Source organism: Urocitellus parryii, chromosome X, assembly GCF_045843805.1.
Source record: "Urocitellus parryii isolate mUroPar1 chromosome X, mUroPar1.hap1, whole genome shotgun sequence".
NCBI classification, from domain to species: Eukaryota; Metazoa; Chordata; class Mammalia; order Rodentia; family Sciuridae; genus Urocitellus; species Urocitellus parryii.
In genome coordinates, this window is record NC_135547.1 from 13215780 (window position 1) to 13233598 (window position 17819).

Sequence of the window (17819 nt, forward strand, 5' to 3'; positions counted from 1 at the left end):
AGTTGCTTAGCACCTTGCTTTTGCTAAGGCTGGTTTTGAACTCATGAGCCTCCTGCATCAGCCTCCTGAGCTGCTGGGATTACAGGCATGCCCCACTGCACCCAGCCCACAGTTTTTTGTTGTTATTGTTGTTGATATTTTTGTTTTGGTTTTGGTACTGGGGATTGAACTCAGGAGTGCTTTACCACTGAGCTACATTCCCAGCTCTTTTTTTTTAAGTTTTAGATAGGATCTCACTAACTTGTGGAGTGTCTTGCTAAATTGCTGAAGCTAATCTAGAATTTGTGACCCTCCTGCTTCAGCCTCTCAAATTGCTGGGTTTACTGGAGTGAGCAACTGCACCCAGCTCCCATCCCTTTTCATTTTTATTTTGAGACAAGGTCTTGTTAAGTTTCTCAGTCTAGTCTTGAACTTGCCATCCTCCTGCTTCAGCCTCCAGAGTACCTGGGATTATAGATGTATATCACTATACCAAGCTCCCATGTATTTTTAACTGAGCTGGTTTTTTCCATCTTACAAAATGTCTTCCTTGGGTTCTTATAGTGAACTGAATGTTCATGTTCCTCCAAAATTCACATGTTGAAATCCTAATCCCCAAAGTGATGAAATTAGGAGGCAGGCTTTGGGGAGATGATTAGATCAGGAGGGAACTCTTATGACTGGGATTACTTGTATAGGACTTATTGTATGAGCTCTAAATCTTTGTCTTCCGTAATAAAAATGCTATCAAGAAATTAAAATATCAAGAAATAGGGCTGGGAGCTGGGTGTAGTGGCATATACCTGTAATCCCAGGGACTCAGGAAGCAGAGATGAGAGGATTGCAAGTTCAAGGCCAGACTCAGCAACTCAGTCTCAAAATAAAAATAAAAAGGGGCTGGGGATGTAGCTCAGTGGTAGAGCACCCCAGGGTTCAGTCCATAGTACCACCAAAATAATGATAATAATAATAAATAAATAAATAAATAAATTTTGGAGTGTAACAATTTAAAACAAAATCCCTATCACTATCGGTAGAAAGCACACAGTACTATGTCAGCTTAGGCTTTTGGCCTTCTTTTGCTCTAATAGGAAAACTGAACAAAATAAGAATTGAAATGTGGTAAAAGCTATAATTCAGGTTACAGATAGGAATTCATGATGAATGCTTTTCCTTAAGAGTATTTTATTGTTTCAGCCACATTAAATAAATTTATAGTCTACTTATGAAATGACACAAAGTTGTTTCAAATCTGCTGTTAAGAGAAAGAAAGACAGGACTTAGTCCATTCAGGATGGTTTCAGCTTCTTCAAACCTCTTCCAGTCTCCACCCATTATCAGTTCAAAAGCTGCTTCCACCTTTTTATGTCTTTGTGATAATAATACCTCACTTCTTGGTCAAAATTTCTGTCTTATTTCAGGCTTCTATAACAAATTATCATAGATTAGGTCACATATAAAACAACAGAAATCTATCTCTCACAGTTTGGAAACTGAAAGATCAAGATAAGGGTGCCACTATGGTTGGGTTCTGACAAAAGTCCTCTTCTGGATGCATATTGCTGGCTTATCCTTATGTCCTCATCCTGTGAAAAGGAGGAGCTAGTTTTCTGGCCTCTTTTTATAAGGGCACTAATCTCACTCATGAGGGCTCCACTTTCATGACACAATTGTCTCTCAAAGAGTCCACCTCCTACTACTATCACATTGGGATTAGATTGCAACGTGAATTTTTGGAAGGCAGAAATATTTAGTCCATAGAAGGCTATAAAGTGCTTCCTGAAATAGTGCTTCAATTTCTAGAACTAGCCCATTTCCACCTACCTTCTCTAAATATTCCTTCTGTGATCAATAATGCTTCAGTTTTCTTGTTTTTAATTATTAAAAAAATTTAGTTGTCAGTGGACTTTTATTTTATTTATATGTGGTGCAAAAAATCAAACCCAGTACCTCACACATACTAGGCAAGTGCTCTACCACTGAGCTACACCTTCAGTCCCTTGTTTTGAATTTGATAGAGTATTTGACATGAAGGCAAATAAGTGATTAAAAGTCATTTGATAAAATTTGTCTACAGAAACTAATGTTTCCCCATAGCGAAATGATGTCAGATGATGATGCAAAATGATAGTGATGTCATAAACCCTAGAACAGGGTGAACCACATAAAATACCGTAGTAACCTTGGCAGAAGAAACATTTGAGCAAAGCCCTGGACATGATTTTTTTAATTTATGTCCTATTTTTGTCCATTTGGACAATTAATTGTTTAAATACAAGCGAAAGTGATGGATCTTCTACCATAGGTATGTGTCTAACCTTTTTTTTTTTTATTTCTTTTTTTCTTGTGTCTAACCTTAAAATTCATAAATTATGATCTACTATATTATTCATTTAAACACTTAATTACAAAAGCTAGCCACATTTAGGAAATCTACTGTTACTTTGATGTTACTATTAGTAGATCTTCAATAATTTATAGCACAATTATATTTTTATTTATTTATTTTTAATATTTTATTTATTTATTTTTTGTTTTTAGGTGGACACAATATCTTTATTTTTTTTATTTTTATGTGGTGTTGACAATCGAACCCAGTGCCCCGCGCATGCCAGGCGAGCATGCTACTGCTTGAGCCACATCCCCAGCCAGATATTTTTATTTCTGTATGTAAAATCCAAGCAAACTATAAGCACAAAGAGCACAGATTTACGGGGCATGGTGACTCACACCTGTAATCCCAGAGGCTCAGGAGACTGAGTCAGGAGGATCACAAGTTCAAAGGCAGCCTCAGCAACAGCAAGGCACTAAGCAACTAAGTGAGACCCTGTCTCTAAATAAAATACAAAATAGGATGGGGATGTGGGTCAGTGGTTGAGTACCCCGAGTTCAATCCCTAGTACAAAAAAAAAAAAAAAAGAATACAGATTTCTGATCCCTCTTCACTCCCCTTTCTCAGCCAGTGCCCCATCCACACTAGATAATACTATGTGGATGACTCTGGCATAAGACTTAAAAAAAAAACGTAGGTTTTGTTTTGTTTTGTTTTGTTTTTTAGACAGGTCTCATTATATTGCCCTGACTGCTGTCAAGTTGCTGGGCTCAAGTGATCCCTGTGTCCCCTCCCCTTTCCCAACACACATATTTATACACATTAACACTCAAGGCATGCACACCCTCAAAAACCTAAGTACTATAATGAGCAAGACACAATACAGGGGTAACCCAGGTAACTGTGTGGATTAGCTAGACATGCCTCTCAGATTTGACTTCTAGACTGTGGCTGAGGCAGTCAGGAATGGTGGTACATACCTGTAATCCCAGCAGCTCGGGAGGCTGAGGCAGGAGGATCACAAGTTCAAAATAAGCCTTAGCAACTTAGCGAGGCCCAGAGCAACTTAGTGAGACCCTGTCTCTAAATAAAATATAAAAAGGGCTGGGGATGTGGTTCAGAAGTTAAGTGTCTCTGAGTTCAATTTCTGATGTGTGTGTGTGTGTGTGTGTGTGTGTGTGTGTGTGTGTATTATATGTGTGTATATTATATACACACATATATACTGTAGTTGGAGATGTATTCCAGCCAACAAAGTTACAGTGGAACCTTTATGAGTTTTTAAAACATCATTGATGAATAGATTTGATCTTGACCTATAGTACCAAGCCACTGTTAAAGTGGAAGGAAGCTTGGTTACCTAACACATTCTCTGATGATATAATGTCTTTGCAGGAGCTAAGCAACTTGAATCAATGGAATCAAAAATGGACAATTTTAGGAGACATCTACTCATCATTATAATTGGCGTTATGATCATAGCCTTCGTCTTTACCTGTTTTTGTTTTCTGCATTATAACTGCATGAATGAAGATGCCCATGAAGCTGGAATGTAAGTTTGATGCATTTATTTATTTATTTGTTTGTTTGTTTATTTATTTATTTATTTATTTAGCAGTGCTGGGGATGGAACCCAGGGCCTTGCACATGCTAGGCAAGTGCTCTACAACTGAGCTACACCAAAGTTTAGTTTTATATCTTTAAATTAAGAATGCAAATACGTATATATACATATAACAGAGATTTCGTTGTTGTCCAGGTTACTTAATATTACCTCTAGACCTCTAAAGAACTACCAACTTCTTGTTGGTGGGATACTTTCACTTAAATTATATCAGCTCTTAAATATTCTCAAATACATTATTAATGTTGGCCAAAGCTGTCTCCCACTCAGGGTTCAACTGAACCCCCAGGCTATTACTTTCATTATAAATTAAGAAGAAGAAAAGAGAACATGAGAATCTGAGTAAAATCAGAGAGGGAAAATCAAGAGAGAGAGAGAGAGGCAGGGAGTTGGATCTCTGTTTTCCAAAGGCAATTAAACATTTGGATGCTCTATCATTTTAAGATTTAATAGCATAAAATATTACTCAAAATCGTTACTCTCATGACTTCAGTCCCTGCCTTTCATATAAGAGGGTTAGGCTGGCCATGATATACTAGTTCCCTATAAATTTCCTAGTCTGAGGACTGGTGACTAAAATGTGGTCCTGGTACTGTAGTTCCTTAATTATAGAGGATATTATGAGTATAAACATGTATAGATAACTGGATGTTGTGAATATGATAGGGAAAAAATGACTTTGGTTTAAGGAACTGTTTTTCTTATGTTATCAGTTTGTGACTTTTTTCTTCTGGGGGTGGGTATTGAGGAGTGAACCCAGGGCCTTGTGCATACTAGGGAAGGGCTATACCACTGAGCCACATCCACAGCTCAACTTTCATTTTTTCTGTTTTTGGTACTGGGGATTGAATACAGGGATGCTCTGCCACTGAATTACTTCCTCAGCCCTTTTTATTTTTCATTTTGAGATAGGGTCTCACTAAGTTGCTGAGCCTGGCCTCAAACTTGCAATCCTCCTGTCTCAGCCTCCAACCAGCTGGGATCACAAGCGTGCACCACCATGCTTGACTAGTTTGTGACATTTTAAATAAAACATTTAGTTTCTGGAATAAGGAATTTCTATCCCTCTGTGTCTTTCTCTTAATAGTAGATTTGAAACAACTTTGTGTCATTCCACATATAAACTATAAGATTATCTAATGTGGTTGAAACAGTAAAATAAATAAAATTTATTTATTTATTTCATGGTGCTGGGGATTGAACTCAGGGCCCTGTGCATATAAACAGTAAAGTGCTCTTCAGGAAAAACATTCAACATAAATTCCTATCCATAACCTGAGTTATACTTTTTAACCACACTCTTTGTTCAATTCTTACTTTGTTCAATTTTTCTACTAGAGAGAAAAAATCCAAAGTGTAAGTTGACATAGTTCTTTGTTTTCTGATAGTAGTGGTAGGATTTTTTGTTTGTTTGAAATTGTTATACTCCAAAATTTCTACATTTCAGGGACAAGGACGAATGTATTGAAGACAAGTCAGCTTGGCCATCCAGAACATCATTCAGTGAATCCAGGACAGAAAATTTGTGCAGTCTAGAAAAACATTCCATGCTATCCAGTATAGAAAAGTTATCTGGGCCCTCAAGTCCAGAAAAGTCATCCATACCCTCCAGTGCAGAAAAGTTAGTCAGATCTTCAGGGGCAAAAAAGTTATGTAGACCACAAAGTAAGCAAAAGTTAATCAGGTCATCAACTCATGAAAAGTCATTCTTACCATTCTGTGCAGGACTGTTATTCAGACGATCCAGTCGGAGTCGACAAAAGTCACGTAAGCCAGCAAGTCCCCAAAGATACCTCAGGTCATCTCACTTGGAAAAGTCATGTAAGACATATAGCCTAGAAAAGTCATATAAGCTAGCCCATGCCCACAAGATAGTCAGTCCGGTCAGCACTTCCTATCCAGATAAGCCAGTCAGTCTACCTTGGCCAGCTAGTGGACAGTCTTCAGCCAGACTAGTCAAGTCACACTTTCTGTCTCATCCACAAAACCAAATCTTGTTATCCAAGCCATTAAGGCTAAGAAAATCGGTCAAGGCACCCAGACATCTTAAAAGGTCAATAAGTATAGGCAAGACAGTCTTGGTAGCCAAGCCTCTATTAGCCAAGACTTGTCAATGTTACAGGGAAAAATGCCTTGTTTGCAAAACTACTTCTGAGACTTTGGTCCATATTTCTGAGTCAAAGAAGGAAAATGCTGGAAATCTTTTCAGTTCAAGTAATATGAAGAGTTTTACCAGGTCCTTTCAGAAGGTAGATTCCAAGGATGATGTATACGGTGATAATGTGTCAGACGGTGATAATGTGACAGACATTGATATGATGACTTATGACAGTGATGACAGTGAGAGGGAGATAATCATTATTTGCAACATAAGGAGCAATCATATTGTCCCTTATGGCACTTCAAAAAAATAAGGGCTCAGTAAAAATAAAATCCAACCATGAAGGAGCAAACTTATAGCACCTGTTTTATGCTTACCATCACTTATGCTACTAATAGAAAATCCACTTGTGATCACTGTTAATATCATACCTATCCATCCTGAAGCCAATTTCTTTGAAAAGCAGCAATTAAATGCTTGACATACGTAACAATTATTATTGTGTTTATCATTGTTTTTTTGAGGCATGAGGCACTTCAGATGTGGTCACTTGAATGGAAATCATAAATACATGTGCACACCCAAACCTAGAAATGAATTAAAAGATGGAATCTTCCTTCCCTTGGATTAGCTCTCAATTGAAATCTCAATCTAATGAAATTCATTTATTTGTTTTGTTTATTCTTTTTTTTGAGAGAGAGAGAGAGAATTTTTAATATTTATTTTTTAGTTTTTGGCGGACACAACATCTTTGTTGGTATGTGGTGCTGAGGATCGAACCCGGGCCGCACGCATGCCAGGCGAGCGCGCTACCGCTTGAGCCACATCCCCAGCCCTGTTTGTTTATTCTTGTGATGCTGGGGATCAAACCCAGGACTTCATACATACTAGGGAAGCACTCTACCATTTTTTTTTTGTTTTTTGTTTTTTTTTTTTTTAATATTTATTTTTTTTTAGTTCTCGGCGCACACAACATCTTTGTTGGTATGTGGTGCTGAGGATCGAACCCGGGTCGCACGCATGCGAGACGAGCGCGCTACCGCTTGAGCCACATCCCCAGCCCAGCACTCTACCATTGAGCTACACCCTCAACCCCTGAAGTTTATTTTTAAATTCTTTTGTGGTGCTAGAGATTGAACCCAGGGCTTTGCACAAGATAGGCAAATATTCTACCACTGAGCTACACCCCCAGTTCTATTTTGAAATATTTATTTACAATCTTCATAGTTTAATATTCTCTTTTTCTGTAGTGCTCTGTGTTGAGTTGGAAATAGCTCTGTACTGTGGACTGAATGTTTGTGTCCCCCCCCCCAAATTCATGTGGTTGAAATGTAATCCCATATCTGATGGTATTAGGAGATGGGGCCCTTGGGAGGTAATTAGATCACGAAGGTAGGAGCCCTATTGAATGGGATTACTGCTGAATAATTCACCATTTCTACTATGTGAGATACAGCAAAAGGATTCCATCTATCAACAATACAGCCAGCCCTCACCAGACCCTTAATTAATTGGTGCCTTAATCTTGGACTTCCCAGACTCCAGAAGTGTGAGAAATAGAGTTTTGTTGTTTATAAGCCATTCCATTTGTGGTATTTGTTATGCAGCCTGAGTGGACTAAGACCCTCTGCATATTTGGTTCTGGCTATGTTGGGAAAATTCCTGATGATTATTTCTAACACACTGCCTCCATATACGGCTACCTAAAGTGAGGGTGCAGCCTGCAACATCTATACCTGAAGCTCCATATTAGTCTAAGTGTTTTAACCTTAGATACTCTCAATAACTCTGCTCATTCTTTTTGTTACCCTTCAAAATGGTTAAAGAGTTGCCCTTGTGTGTGTGCATTCTCAAAAGGTCACAGTTGGAGGCCCACTCATTTATCCATTTTTCCTATGTGGTACCTCCCCACTCTAAATCAGCAGGAAAGAGAGAGAAGTAGAAAACCTTGGAGTCATATAGTTTAACTTCCCCATTAATGAAACATTATACTTCTTCTTCCAAGGGCATAGTTGAGAAAAGCAGGCAAAGTCATGCATGCATTCCCAGTCTATGTTCTAGCTGTGTATATTTTGCTCCATATAACATCTAACAAATGTAAGTTAAATGTCAGTAGCTAGCATGTACTAAATGTATCAGGCATTAAACTATCCTCTTTTTTTAGTCTCTTCTTTTTATTTTTTTTAAATTTTAATTTGTTATATATAACAGAAGAATGCATAACAATTCATATTACACATATAGAGCACAATTTTTCATATCTCTAGTTGTACACAAAGTAGAGTCACACCATTCATGTCTTCATACATGTACTTACAGTAATGATGTCCATCTCATTCCATCGTCTTTCCTACCTCCATGGCCCCTCCCTCTCCTCCCTCTCCTTTTCTCCTTTACTGTATCTAGAGTTCATCTAATCCTCCCATGCCCCCCACCTCCACATTATGAATCAGCAGTCTTCAATCAGAGAAAACATTCGGCATTTGATGTTTTGGGATTGGCTAACTTCACTTAACATTATATTCTCTAACTCTATCCATTTACCTGCAAATGCCATGATTTTATTCTCTTTTAATGCATTCTGCTGTCATGTATTTAAAAAATAAAAGCAATTAAAAATATACACAATGGAATATTAAATCATTCTCTTTATGACTCAGAGGTACTGAGGTTACCCTGAAGTTTGCAGATTCACCAAAAGGACTCACAGAACTCAATACCAGGCTATATTTATGGATAAGTTTTATTAGAACAAAAGTATATAAATCAAGAGTATCAGGAAAAAAAGATTTGTATCAGGAGGAATCCAGAAGTTGGGCACAGGTTTTTGATCATTTCCCCATCTGGGGCCACACAGGACATGCTTTCTCTTTAGCAGTAAACTATGTGGACATGTGCAGAATGTCTCTTCCCAGAGAAAACTGTTCAACGTTTTGGGTCTGGGGCTTTTATTGAAAGCCAGTCACATAGAGACATCATGCTATATGACAGTTATAACAATTGAAAATTAGATTCCCAATGATGAAACCAGACACACATCAAGTATGCTAATATATGTGTAAAACAATTCTGACAGACTGAAATGGCATGGTCCATTGCTCCAGGTATACAAGACATAATCATCAACCAGGAACATAAGAATATTCTGAGGGCAACATTCCCAGGGGTTGGCCAAAGGTCAATCATGCTTCTTGATTTCCTTGAAGACATGCAAGGATTGAACAACAAGATCAGCTTAACAAACACTGTCTTCACACTCCATACGTGCTATTTTTAAAAAAAAAAAGTGTCCCATTACATGGGGTATAATATATGCAAATTCTGACATATATCAAGAGCTCATCTAGTGCTGTGCACGATGACACATGCCTGTAATCTCAGTGGCTGGGGAGATTGAGGCAGGAGGTTCATGAGTTCAAAGCCAACCTCAGCAATGATGAGGCTCTAAGAAACTCATTGAGACCTGTCTCTAAATAAAATACAAAATAGGGCTGGAATGTGGCTCCTCCGTGGTTGACTGCCCTTGAGTTCAATCCCTGGTGGTGATGGGAAGATCACATGTAGTAATTGATTGAACTGAGATTTGAATCTCTGGTGGTTTTATGCTCACTTATGCTATACTGCTTTCTCACTACCAGCTATTAGCATGGTGATTATTTACAGATCACCCAATCCACTCCTATGATTAAAACCCCTACCTGAGTATAAATTAGTCTGAGCCATTCTCCCACTCTGCTGGGGGTATATAAAGATGTCTTATGCTCATTCATATCCTACCTCCCCATGGCTTCTGTCTTTTTATAGATAGTTCCCCCAGGTGTGTGTCTACAAGGTAATCATAACATTTATAGGTGGCACAATGTTGTTGCTTATGCATAAAAGTATTAAGAGATAGTACATTCATTTAGAAGAAAAAAAGCACTGTGGTCCAGGCATGGCAGTACACAGCTGTAATCCAGCTACTCAGAAGGTTCAGGCAGGAGGATGACAAACTTGAGACCAGCCTAGGCAACTTAATGAGACCCTGTCTCAAAAAATAAATTGTTAGGTCAGGAGGCTTCCCTTTCCGTCCCCTTTCATGGTGGCTGTGGGTGGGGACTTTCCACCTAGCTGAGGAGACCCGAAATGGCCAATCAGAAGCAGACATGGCAAGGGACCCCTCCCCCAGCGCCCCATCCCAACCCCCCAATCCCCCAACCCCCAAATCCCCCAACCCCCTCAACCCCCCCACCCCCACCCCCACCCCCACCCAGGGAAGCAATCACCCTGTCAATTCAATAGCCCTGACCAAACTGAGACAAACATGATCCCCCTAAACTCAGCTCAGCCAACCTGCTGACCGTAGCTGCAATTTATTTTTAATTTTTTTTCTTTTTTCATATTCTCTTTCTTGATTCTTATTTTTTTATTTTTATTTTTTTATTAGTTGCTCATGACAATACAATGATCTTGACATATCATACATTTGACTCAAATGGGCTATAATTTCTCATTTTTCCAAGTGTACAGGTTGCAGAATCACTAGGCCCTACTACCTCCATCTTCCCTTATTAGCATTGTTCTTGCCTTTCCCGCCTGCAACTTCCTGGGCCCTTACCCTTTCACGGGACCAGTGAACCTCACTGGAAGCGCCCCCCAATAAACCTCCTTTTGGTACCTCATTCTTATTCCATGATCTTTCTGCTTTACATAAATAAATAAAAATAAAAAGGGCTGGAGATGCAGCTCTGTGGAAGAGCACTTGCCTAGCATGTACAAGCTCCTGGGTTCAATTTCCCCACATCCCCCCATATAAAAAGCATCGTGGGAGCTGTAGACTTGAATTTCTTACTGGTATTAGCTATTTTTAAAATACAAACTGAAAAGGAATAAATTACAAATTATTTTAAATTAGAAAAGCCTGATCTTTTAAAAATACACAAATAGAAGCAAAAGTTATAATGAAATTTTAAATTATCATGAAATAATTTAAATTATATGCAAAAGTAGGGCAAGTAATATACTGAACTGCCATATAATTGTTATTCAGATTAAACAATTATCATGACATAGCCAATCTTTTTTCAATTAGACTTTATCTATTATCCATTTGTATCTCTAAAAGATAACTTTTAAAAATGTACAAACACAAAACCATTATTCCATCTAGAAAATAATAATACCTTATGTTTTAATGATCTTTTGTATCACTGTGACTAAAAGACTTGGCAGGAAGAAAAGTTTATTTTGGTTCATGGTCTCTTTAGTCTTTGACCAGCTGATTCCATAGCTTTGAGCCCAAGGTAAAGCAGAACATCATGGCAGAATGGTGTGGCTGCAGAAAGCAGCTCTGACATGGTAATCAGAAGCAGAAAGAGCCCACTCACCAGGGACAAAAATATTACCCTGAAGGCATGCTCACAGTGACCTACCTCCACCAGCAAATCCTACCTGCCTACAGTTACTGCCCAATTAATCCATATCAATGGATTAATCCATTGATTGGGTCACAACTCTCATCATCTAATCATATTATCTCTGAAAATTCTTGCATTGTCTTATACTTAATTTAAGTTTTTGAGGAAAATCTCATATCTAAACCATAAATCCTGCTTCTGGCTCTCAAAAGCTCATACCAACTTCACAATGTGAAATACATTTAGTCACTAGGCGTGGTGGTGCATGCCTGTAATCCCAGTGGCTTGGGAGGCTGAGACAGGAGGATTGTGAGTTCAAAACTAGCCTCAGCAACTTAGGCCCTAAGCAACTCAATAAGACCCTGTCTCTAAATAAAATATGAAAAAAAGGGGGCTGAGGATGTAACTCAGTGGTTAAGTGCCCCTGGATTCAATCCCTGGTACTGAAAAAAAAAAAATAGTCCATTTCCAAGAGTCCCGATAGTCTAAACAGTTCCAGCATTGCCCAAAAATCCAAGTCAAAAATCTCTTTTGATATTCAAGGCATACTCTTTGCTCTTTTCCCCTGCAAAAATCAAAAGCAAGTTACATATATCCAATACATATTGGTATAGACAACATTTCCATTCCACAAGGGGAAAATAAGGGCATAGAAACAACAGATGAGACCAAAGCAAGACTGATATCCAGCTAGGCACACAAGTCCTATAGCTCCATATTCAGCATCTGGGGCATGGGGCATCATGATGTCTGCTCCAAAGGGCTTGTGTAGCTCTGCCCCTACGGTCTTGCTGGTTGCAGTCCACATGGTTTCTCTCTTGGCTTATCTCTGCTTGATTCCTGCAGCTTTCCTCAAAATATATTACATATTACTGGCATCTCTTAATTTTAGGGGTCTCCACTGCAGGTTTGGCTTCCTTCTCACATCTTCATGCATCACCCTTTCAGGGGCAGCCTGCAATGGGCTCTGACCCTCATACACTTTTCTTGGCTTCCTAGGCCTTCCTTTGAAATCTCAATGGAAGCCTCCCTGACTCCCTAATTCTAGCATCTTGCATTCTTGAGAAACTAGCACCAGGTGGTTGACACCAAGATCCACCACCATCTCAAGCAACAGACAAACCTCCTGGGACCAGGACTGCAGCAGCCTCTGTGTGCCTGGGTGGCTAATCACAGTGAAACAACCTCTTAGGTCACCCTGTGAAAACAAGGTGCCCCCAGGTCTCTTCTCAAAGGAATTTTTAAATTTATACCCTTGAACCTGAGATGAGTATTGTTCTTGCCAATTCCTGAGAGGCCCTCAAGCCATCTTTCCTATTGTTTCTGGGTAAAGTACTTAGCATCTCTTCAGTGGCTATAATCTTTTTAATCATGTCTTCCTTAACCCCAGTTTTACTCACACTTTTCTGGCCAAAAAGCAAGTTTTTTTTTTAATCTTTCTGCTCCTAAATATCACAGTAAACTTGGCTAAAAGCCACCAGCAATATCAATGCTACCCCCTGAATGCTGTGCTACATTCAAATTTCCTCTACCAGATTAATTAGTATATCACCTTTAAATTCAATCTCACAAAAAGTCTCAGAACATGGGGAAAATGTAGAGAACTTCTTTGCCAGAATGTAACATAAATGGCCTCTAGCCCAATTTCCAATAGAGTCCTCCTCTGAAACCTCATTAGCCAAGTCTTTACTGTTTGCAATCCTATCAGTATTCTGGTCTTCTTAGCTCCCTCCAGAATTTCGCACTAAACGCTGCTTACAACATTCTAAAGCTTTTACAGCTTGTATCTCTAAACTTTTCAAAATTACTCCCCCTTGGCAAGTATGGTGGCACATGCCTGTAATCACAGTGACTCAGGAGGCTGAGGCAGGAGGATCACAGGTTCAAGGCCAGCCTCAGCAACTTAGTGAGGCCCTAAGCAACTTAGTGAGACCCTGTCTCAAAATAGAAAATAAATGGGGCTGGGGATGTGGCTCAGTTGTTGAGCACCCTTGGGTTCAATCTCTAGTACCAAAATAAATAAATAAATTCTTCCCTTGCAAATTAGATCCACAGGTTTCTAAACCACATGGTTCATAAGCCAATTTCTGTTTTAGTTCACTTTTTGTCACTGTGCTCAAATGACCTGGCAAGAACAACTTAAAGGAGGAAAAGTTTATTTTGGCTCACTATTTTAGAGGTTTAATCCATGGCCAGCCAAATCCATAGCTTTTGACCCTCAGTGAGGCAGAACATCATGGCAAAAGGGTTTGGCAGAAGAAAGCAGCTCAGGGCAGTGCAACCAGAAGCAAAGGGAGAGAGCTGTGCTCATCAGAGACAAAATATAAACCCCAAAGCAAGCTCCCAGTGACCTACCTCCCCCAGTCACACCCTACCTGCCTACAGTGACCACCTAGTTAATCCATTTTAGTGGATTAATCCACTGATTAGGTTATACTTCTCAAATTTGAACATTTCACCATTGAAAATTCTTGCATTGTCTCCCATATGACCTTTTGGGGGATACCTCATATCTAACTATGACACCTTTATAACAATCATCTAGATATTATGTTTAAATTTCTTGTTTCTCAAATTTATTGCATTTGTTTCATTTAAATGTATTTTTTCATGTCTAAAAGCATCTAAAGTTAAATTTTTAAATCAAAAATCACAATTCTATTGCTTAATCTGACTTTGTAATTTAGGATGCTTTCAGAACTAATCAGAGCTAGCCTGGAAAATAGCAAAGGTCAAAATTGTATAGCTTTCAGTTGAAATTCAACAGATCTCTTGGTAGAAAAAGCCAAATAATCTAAATTCTATTGTCTTTTCCATTTTGAACCTAGAGACATGTAATACTTTAAAAGCTGTGAATATTAATATCTAATAAAAATGACTAACTGCCAGTGACAACCAATGATAATGACATTTTAAGAACAAGTTATCTGCATGCGTGTGTATGTTCCTTTTTAAACCACACTTAATTACAGAGTAGGAGTCTACAGAATATTTGGAACTCATTCAATGTGCACATTTCTAAGTGCATTAATAGGGGCTTCACACATAAAACCAGTATAAAATATGTAATAAAATATATGTAGCATAAGTCAGAGAATTTTAGGAAGGAAAGATGGAAGAGGAGAAAATTGACCATTGAAATTGCCTAGGCTAATTAATAATTTTTAAACAGAAGCCCTATTACTCCAATTTTTAATCTTTAAAGCTTCTCATAAATATCTTGATTTAAGTAAAAGAGCCTCAAATTTTGACTTCCTGGCCTTCCTGCAGGCTCATCTCTTATGATACTTTACTACCTTCTCTCCCATTCTCCATTTTAAAAATCTGTTCAGTAAGAGGATCCTAGTTGTCTTCCCATTGCTTCCTTACATTTCCCTTCTTCAGGGAGCATTGTGAAGCCAGTTTCAAGTGTGGCTCTTCCTTCTCAGGCCAGTTCTATCCTCTTTCTTTTGATTCCATCATTGTCGTCGTCGTTCTTCTTCTTCTTCTTCTTCTCTTCTTCCTCCTCCTCTTCTTCTTCTTCTTCTTCTTCTTCTTCTTCTTCTTCTTCTTCTTCTTCTTCTTCTTCTCTCTCTCTCTCTCTCTCTCTCTCTCTCTCTCTCTCTCTCTCTCTCTCTTTTTTTTTTAATGTTGGGTATTGGGGATTGAACCCAGGACATTTTCTTTTGAGACTGTATCTTGCTAAGTTGCTGAGGCTGGCTTTGAACTTGAAATACTCCTGCCTCAGCCTCCTGAGTCACTAGGTGTGCACCATTGTGCCTGGCTTAACTCCATCTTCTTTACACTCACCTACAAAACTCATACTTTGCTTATAGCTATGGGAATGAAATGACTTATATTTTGTTCCTTTTATTCAGTACAACCCTTTCTAAAAATCCATTACCTTTTTTTTTAGAAAGTGCTAAAAGGTCACAATTCAAATATTTCTCTTGTATATTTTCTACATGAAATTATATAAGCATGGACCTGAAACGATGCTTACAAATCCTCAATTCCCACCCACTTGTGGGGAAGACATGTGAAGAGGTAAAGAATGTTCATTCAGGGACTGGGGCTGTAGTTCAGTGGTAGAGTATTTGCCTTGCATGTGTGAGGCACTGGGTTCGATCCTCAGCACCACATAAAAATAAATAAAGATATTGTGCCCATCTACAACTTAAAAAAAATAAAAAGAATGCTCATTCAACAAGAAGACCACTTTTTACCAAAGGTGGGGGTCAGTGGCAGTGGCACTGTGCTGGGGATAACAGATCTTTAACTGGCAACAAAGAAATGATAACACCAGATGTGGGATGCACTGCCATACTGTGGGCAACCCCTAAGAATTAAAAACAGCAAAGGAAGGAACATAGAAGTAGAAAACAAGCTTTGTGGAAGCTTCAGCCAAATATCTCCTTAATTGTAATCCACGTACAACCCAAAATTATTCCTGTGCTGCACTTAGACAACAAAGCTTAAGCATGATTAATTAGTTTTGCAATTATTTATATACTGCATAGAATGAGGCATATTTCAAATAAACAATGGCTAATTATAACTTACATTTGAGAAGTTTCAGAGTTTTACTTGTTTAGAATTATCCACTTACGTGGTTGAATCAAAATAACACATTGGAAAGATTGCTGAATAAGATCAAGAAATAAATTGACATTAATCTGTCATATATAAATAATTCACATAGGGGCTGGGGTTATGGCTCAGCAGTAGAGTGCTCATCTAGCACATGCAAGGCCCTAGGTTCAATCCTCAGCACTGCATATAAATAAATAAAATTTTAAAAAAATAAGTAATTCGCATAGAAATAAAACAGAAATAATATAGTTCTTTTTCTCTGAACAATAGAAATTATTTGATAATTAAAAATTTGCATATATTCTCTCTCATCAATCTGTCCCCTTATTTTCATCCTTTCACAGCAAAATGGACTATTTTTGAATTTTTGAAATTACCAAAAAGCAGGTAACTAGAAAGAGACAAAGAAGAAATTAGGGCACATGGTAATCTAAGACTCCAATATTTAGCCCTAGAAATACTTAGAATTGACTGTATCTATCATAAATAGACTTTCTCTGCCATTTTGGGAAATGAGAAAAATCAATGTCAAATTACTTGGCTACAAATTGGAACAAGAATGTTATTAAGCTTCTTGCTTTTAATTTCTACATGTTCATCTAAATGATATTAAGGTGCTTAGAAAAAGGTTAAGTAAAATTCTTAAGTACTACAGAACTAACGGCATATATAATATGCCATTGTAATAAAGATAATCAACTTCTGAAAGTGATATTTGTTTGAAAAAGGAATATATTGCTATTGTGTAAACAAGTCTCTTGTAAACCTTAGTTTCATTGAAGGATCAGAGATGACAAAGTGGAACTGTCAAAAATAAAGCTATCTGTGCTGATCTCTTGTGGTTACTATAGGAAACAATAAGAACATATTACATAGACACTTTAAAAGTTAAATGCAGGTAAGCTGGAAACTTAGCAGGCTCATATGCTAGTTTCAGGCTAGTGGGCTGCCAGCAAACCAGCCAAGAGTACTATACTTTAATTCAAGCCACTTCTCTTTTTTATCACTGTTACTATGAAACAAACAATAAAAGTCTAAAATAGAGATTTATGGTTCTCTGGAGCTTTAAACCACTTTTATATTACAACCAGTCTCCTAAAGAACTTCTATCCTGTTCATTAACTAGACTAGATGCTGGACAGGAAGGAAAATATATATATATATTTGTGATCATGACATCTCATAGGTCCTAGAGATATGTCATGTTTTGCGTTCACTTTTTCTAAAGCTCACATTTTGTTGTACACCTCTTTTGCATCATAGATATATGAAGTAAGCTTTATTTGATCATATAAAGCCTTTGAATGTCTGCCAATCAAATATCCCATATTGAAAACACTTGTAAAAAGTGCTCAAATAAGGGGCTGGGGCTGTAGCTCAGTGGTAGACCGCCTGTCTCTCATGTGTGAGGTACTGGGTTCAATCCTCAGTGCCCCATAAAAATAAATATACTGGGTCACTACAACTAAAAAAACATTATAAAAATTTACTCAAATAAGAAGAAAAAATCAAAGAGATGCTGCAAGGGGTATGTGGTTTAAGAGTGATGGAATACCTTGGTGTTATGGGTTGAATTGCATCCCCCACCAATTCATATGTTGAAATTCTAACCCCCAGTATTTTCAGAATGTGACCTAATTTAAAAGCTGTGTTGATATAGATAATTAGTTAAGATGAAGTCATACTGTAACAGAATAGGCCCCTAATCCAATATTACCAGTATTACTTAGTAATTCAATATTACCAAAAAGGGGATAGTTGGATTCAGACATGCACATAGACGAGAATGCCATGTGAATATTGGAGTTAAGCTCC

The 17819-nt window shown here is 38.0% G+C and overlaps 1 protein-coding gene across 1 annotated transcript; it reads left to right on the forward strand.

Annotated features, from left to right (window-relative positions):
- The first annotated feature begins 2196 nt into the window (after positions 1 to 2196).
- CXHXorf66 (chromosome X CXorf66 homolog) lies at positions 2197 to 6349 on the forward strand. The gene is made up of 4 exons (XM_026392196.1): positions 2197 to 2284; positions 3707 to 3863; positions 5383 to 5664; positions 5725 to 6349. Exons 1-4 carry the CDS (start codon positions 2197 to 2199, stop codon positions 6347 to 6349), a joined length of 1152 nt encoding a protein of 383 aa, XP_026247981.1.
- Positions 6350 to 17819: the final 11470 nt, after the last annotated feature.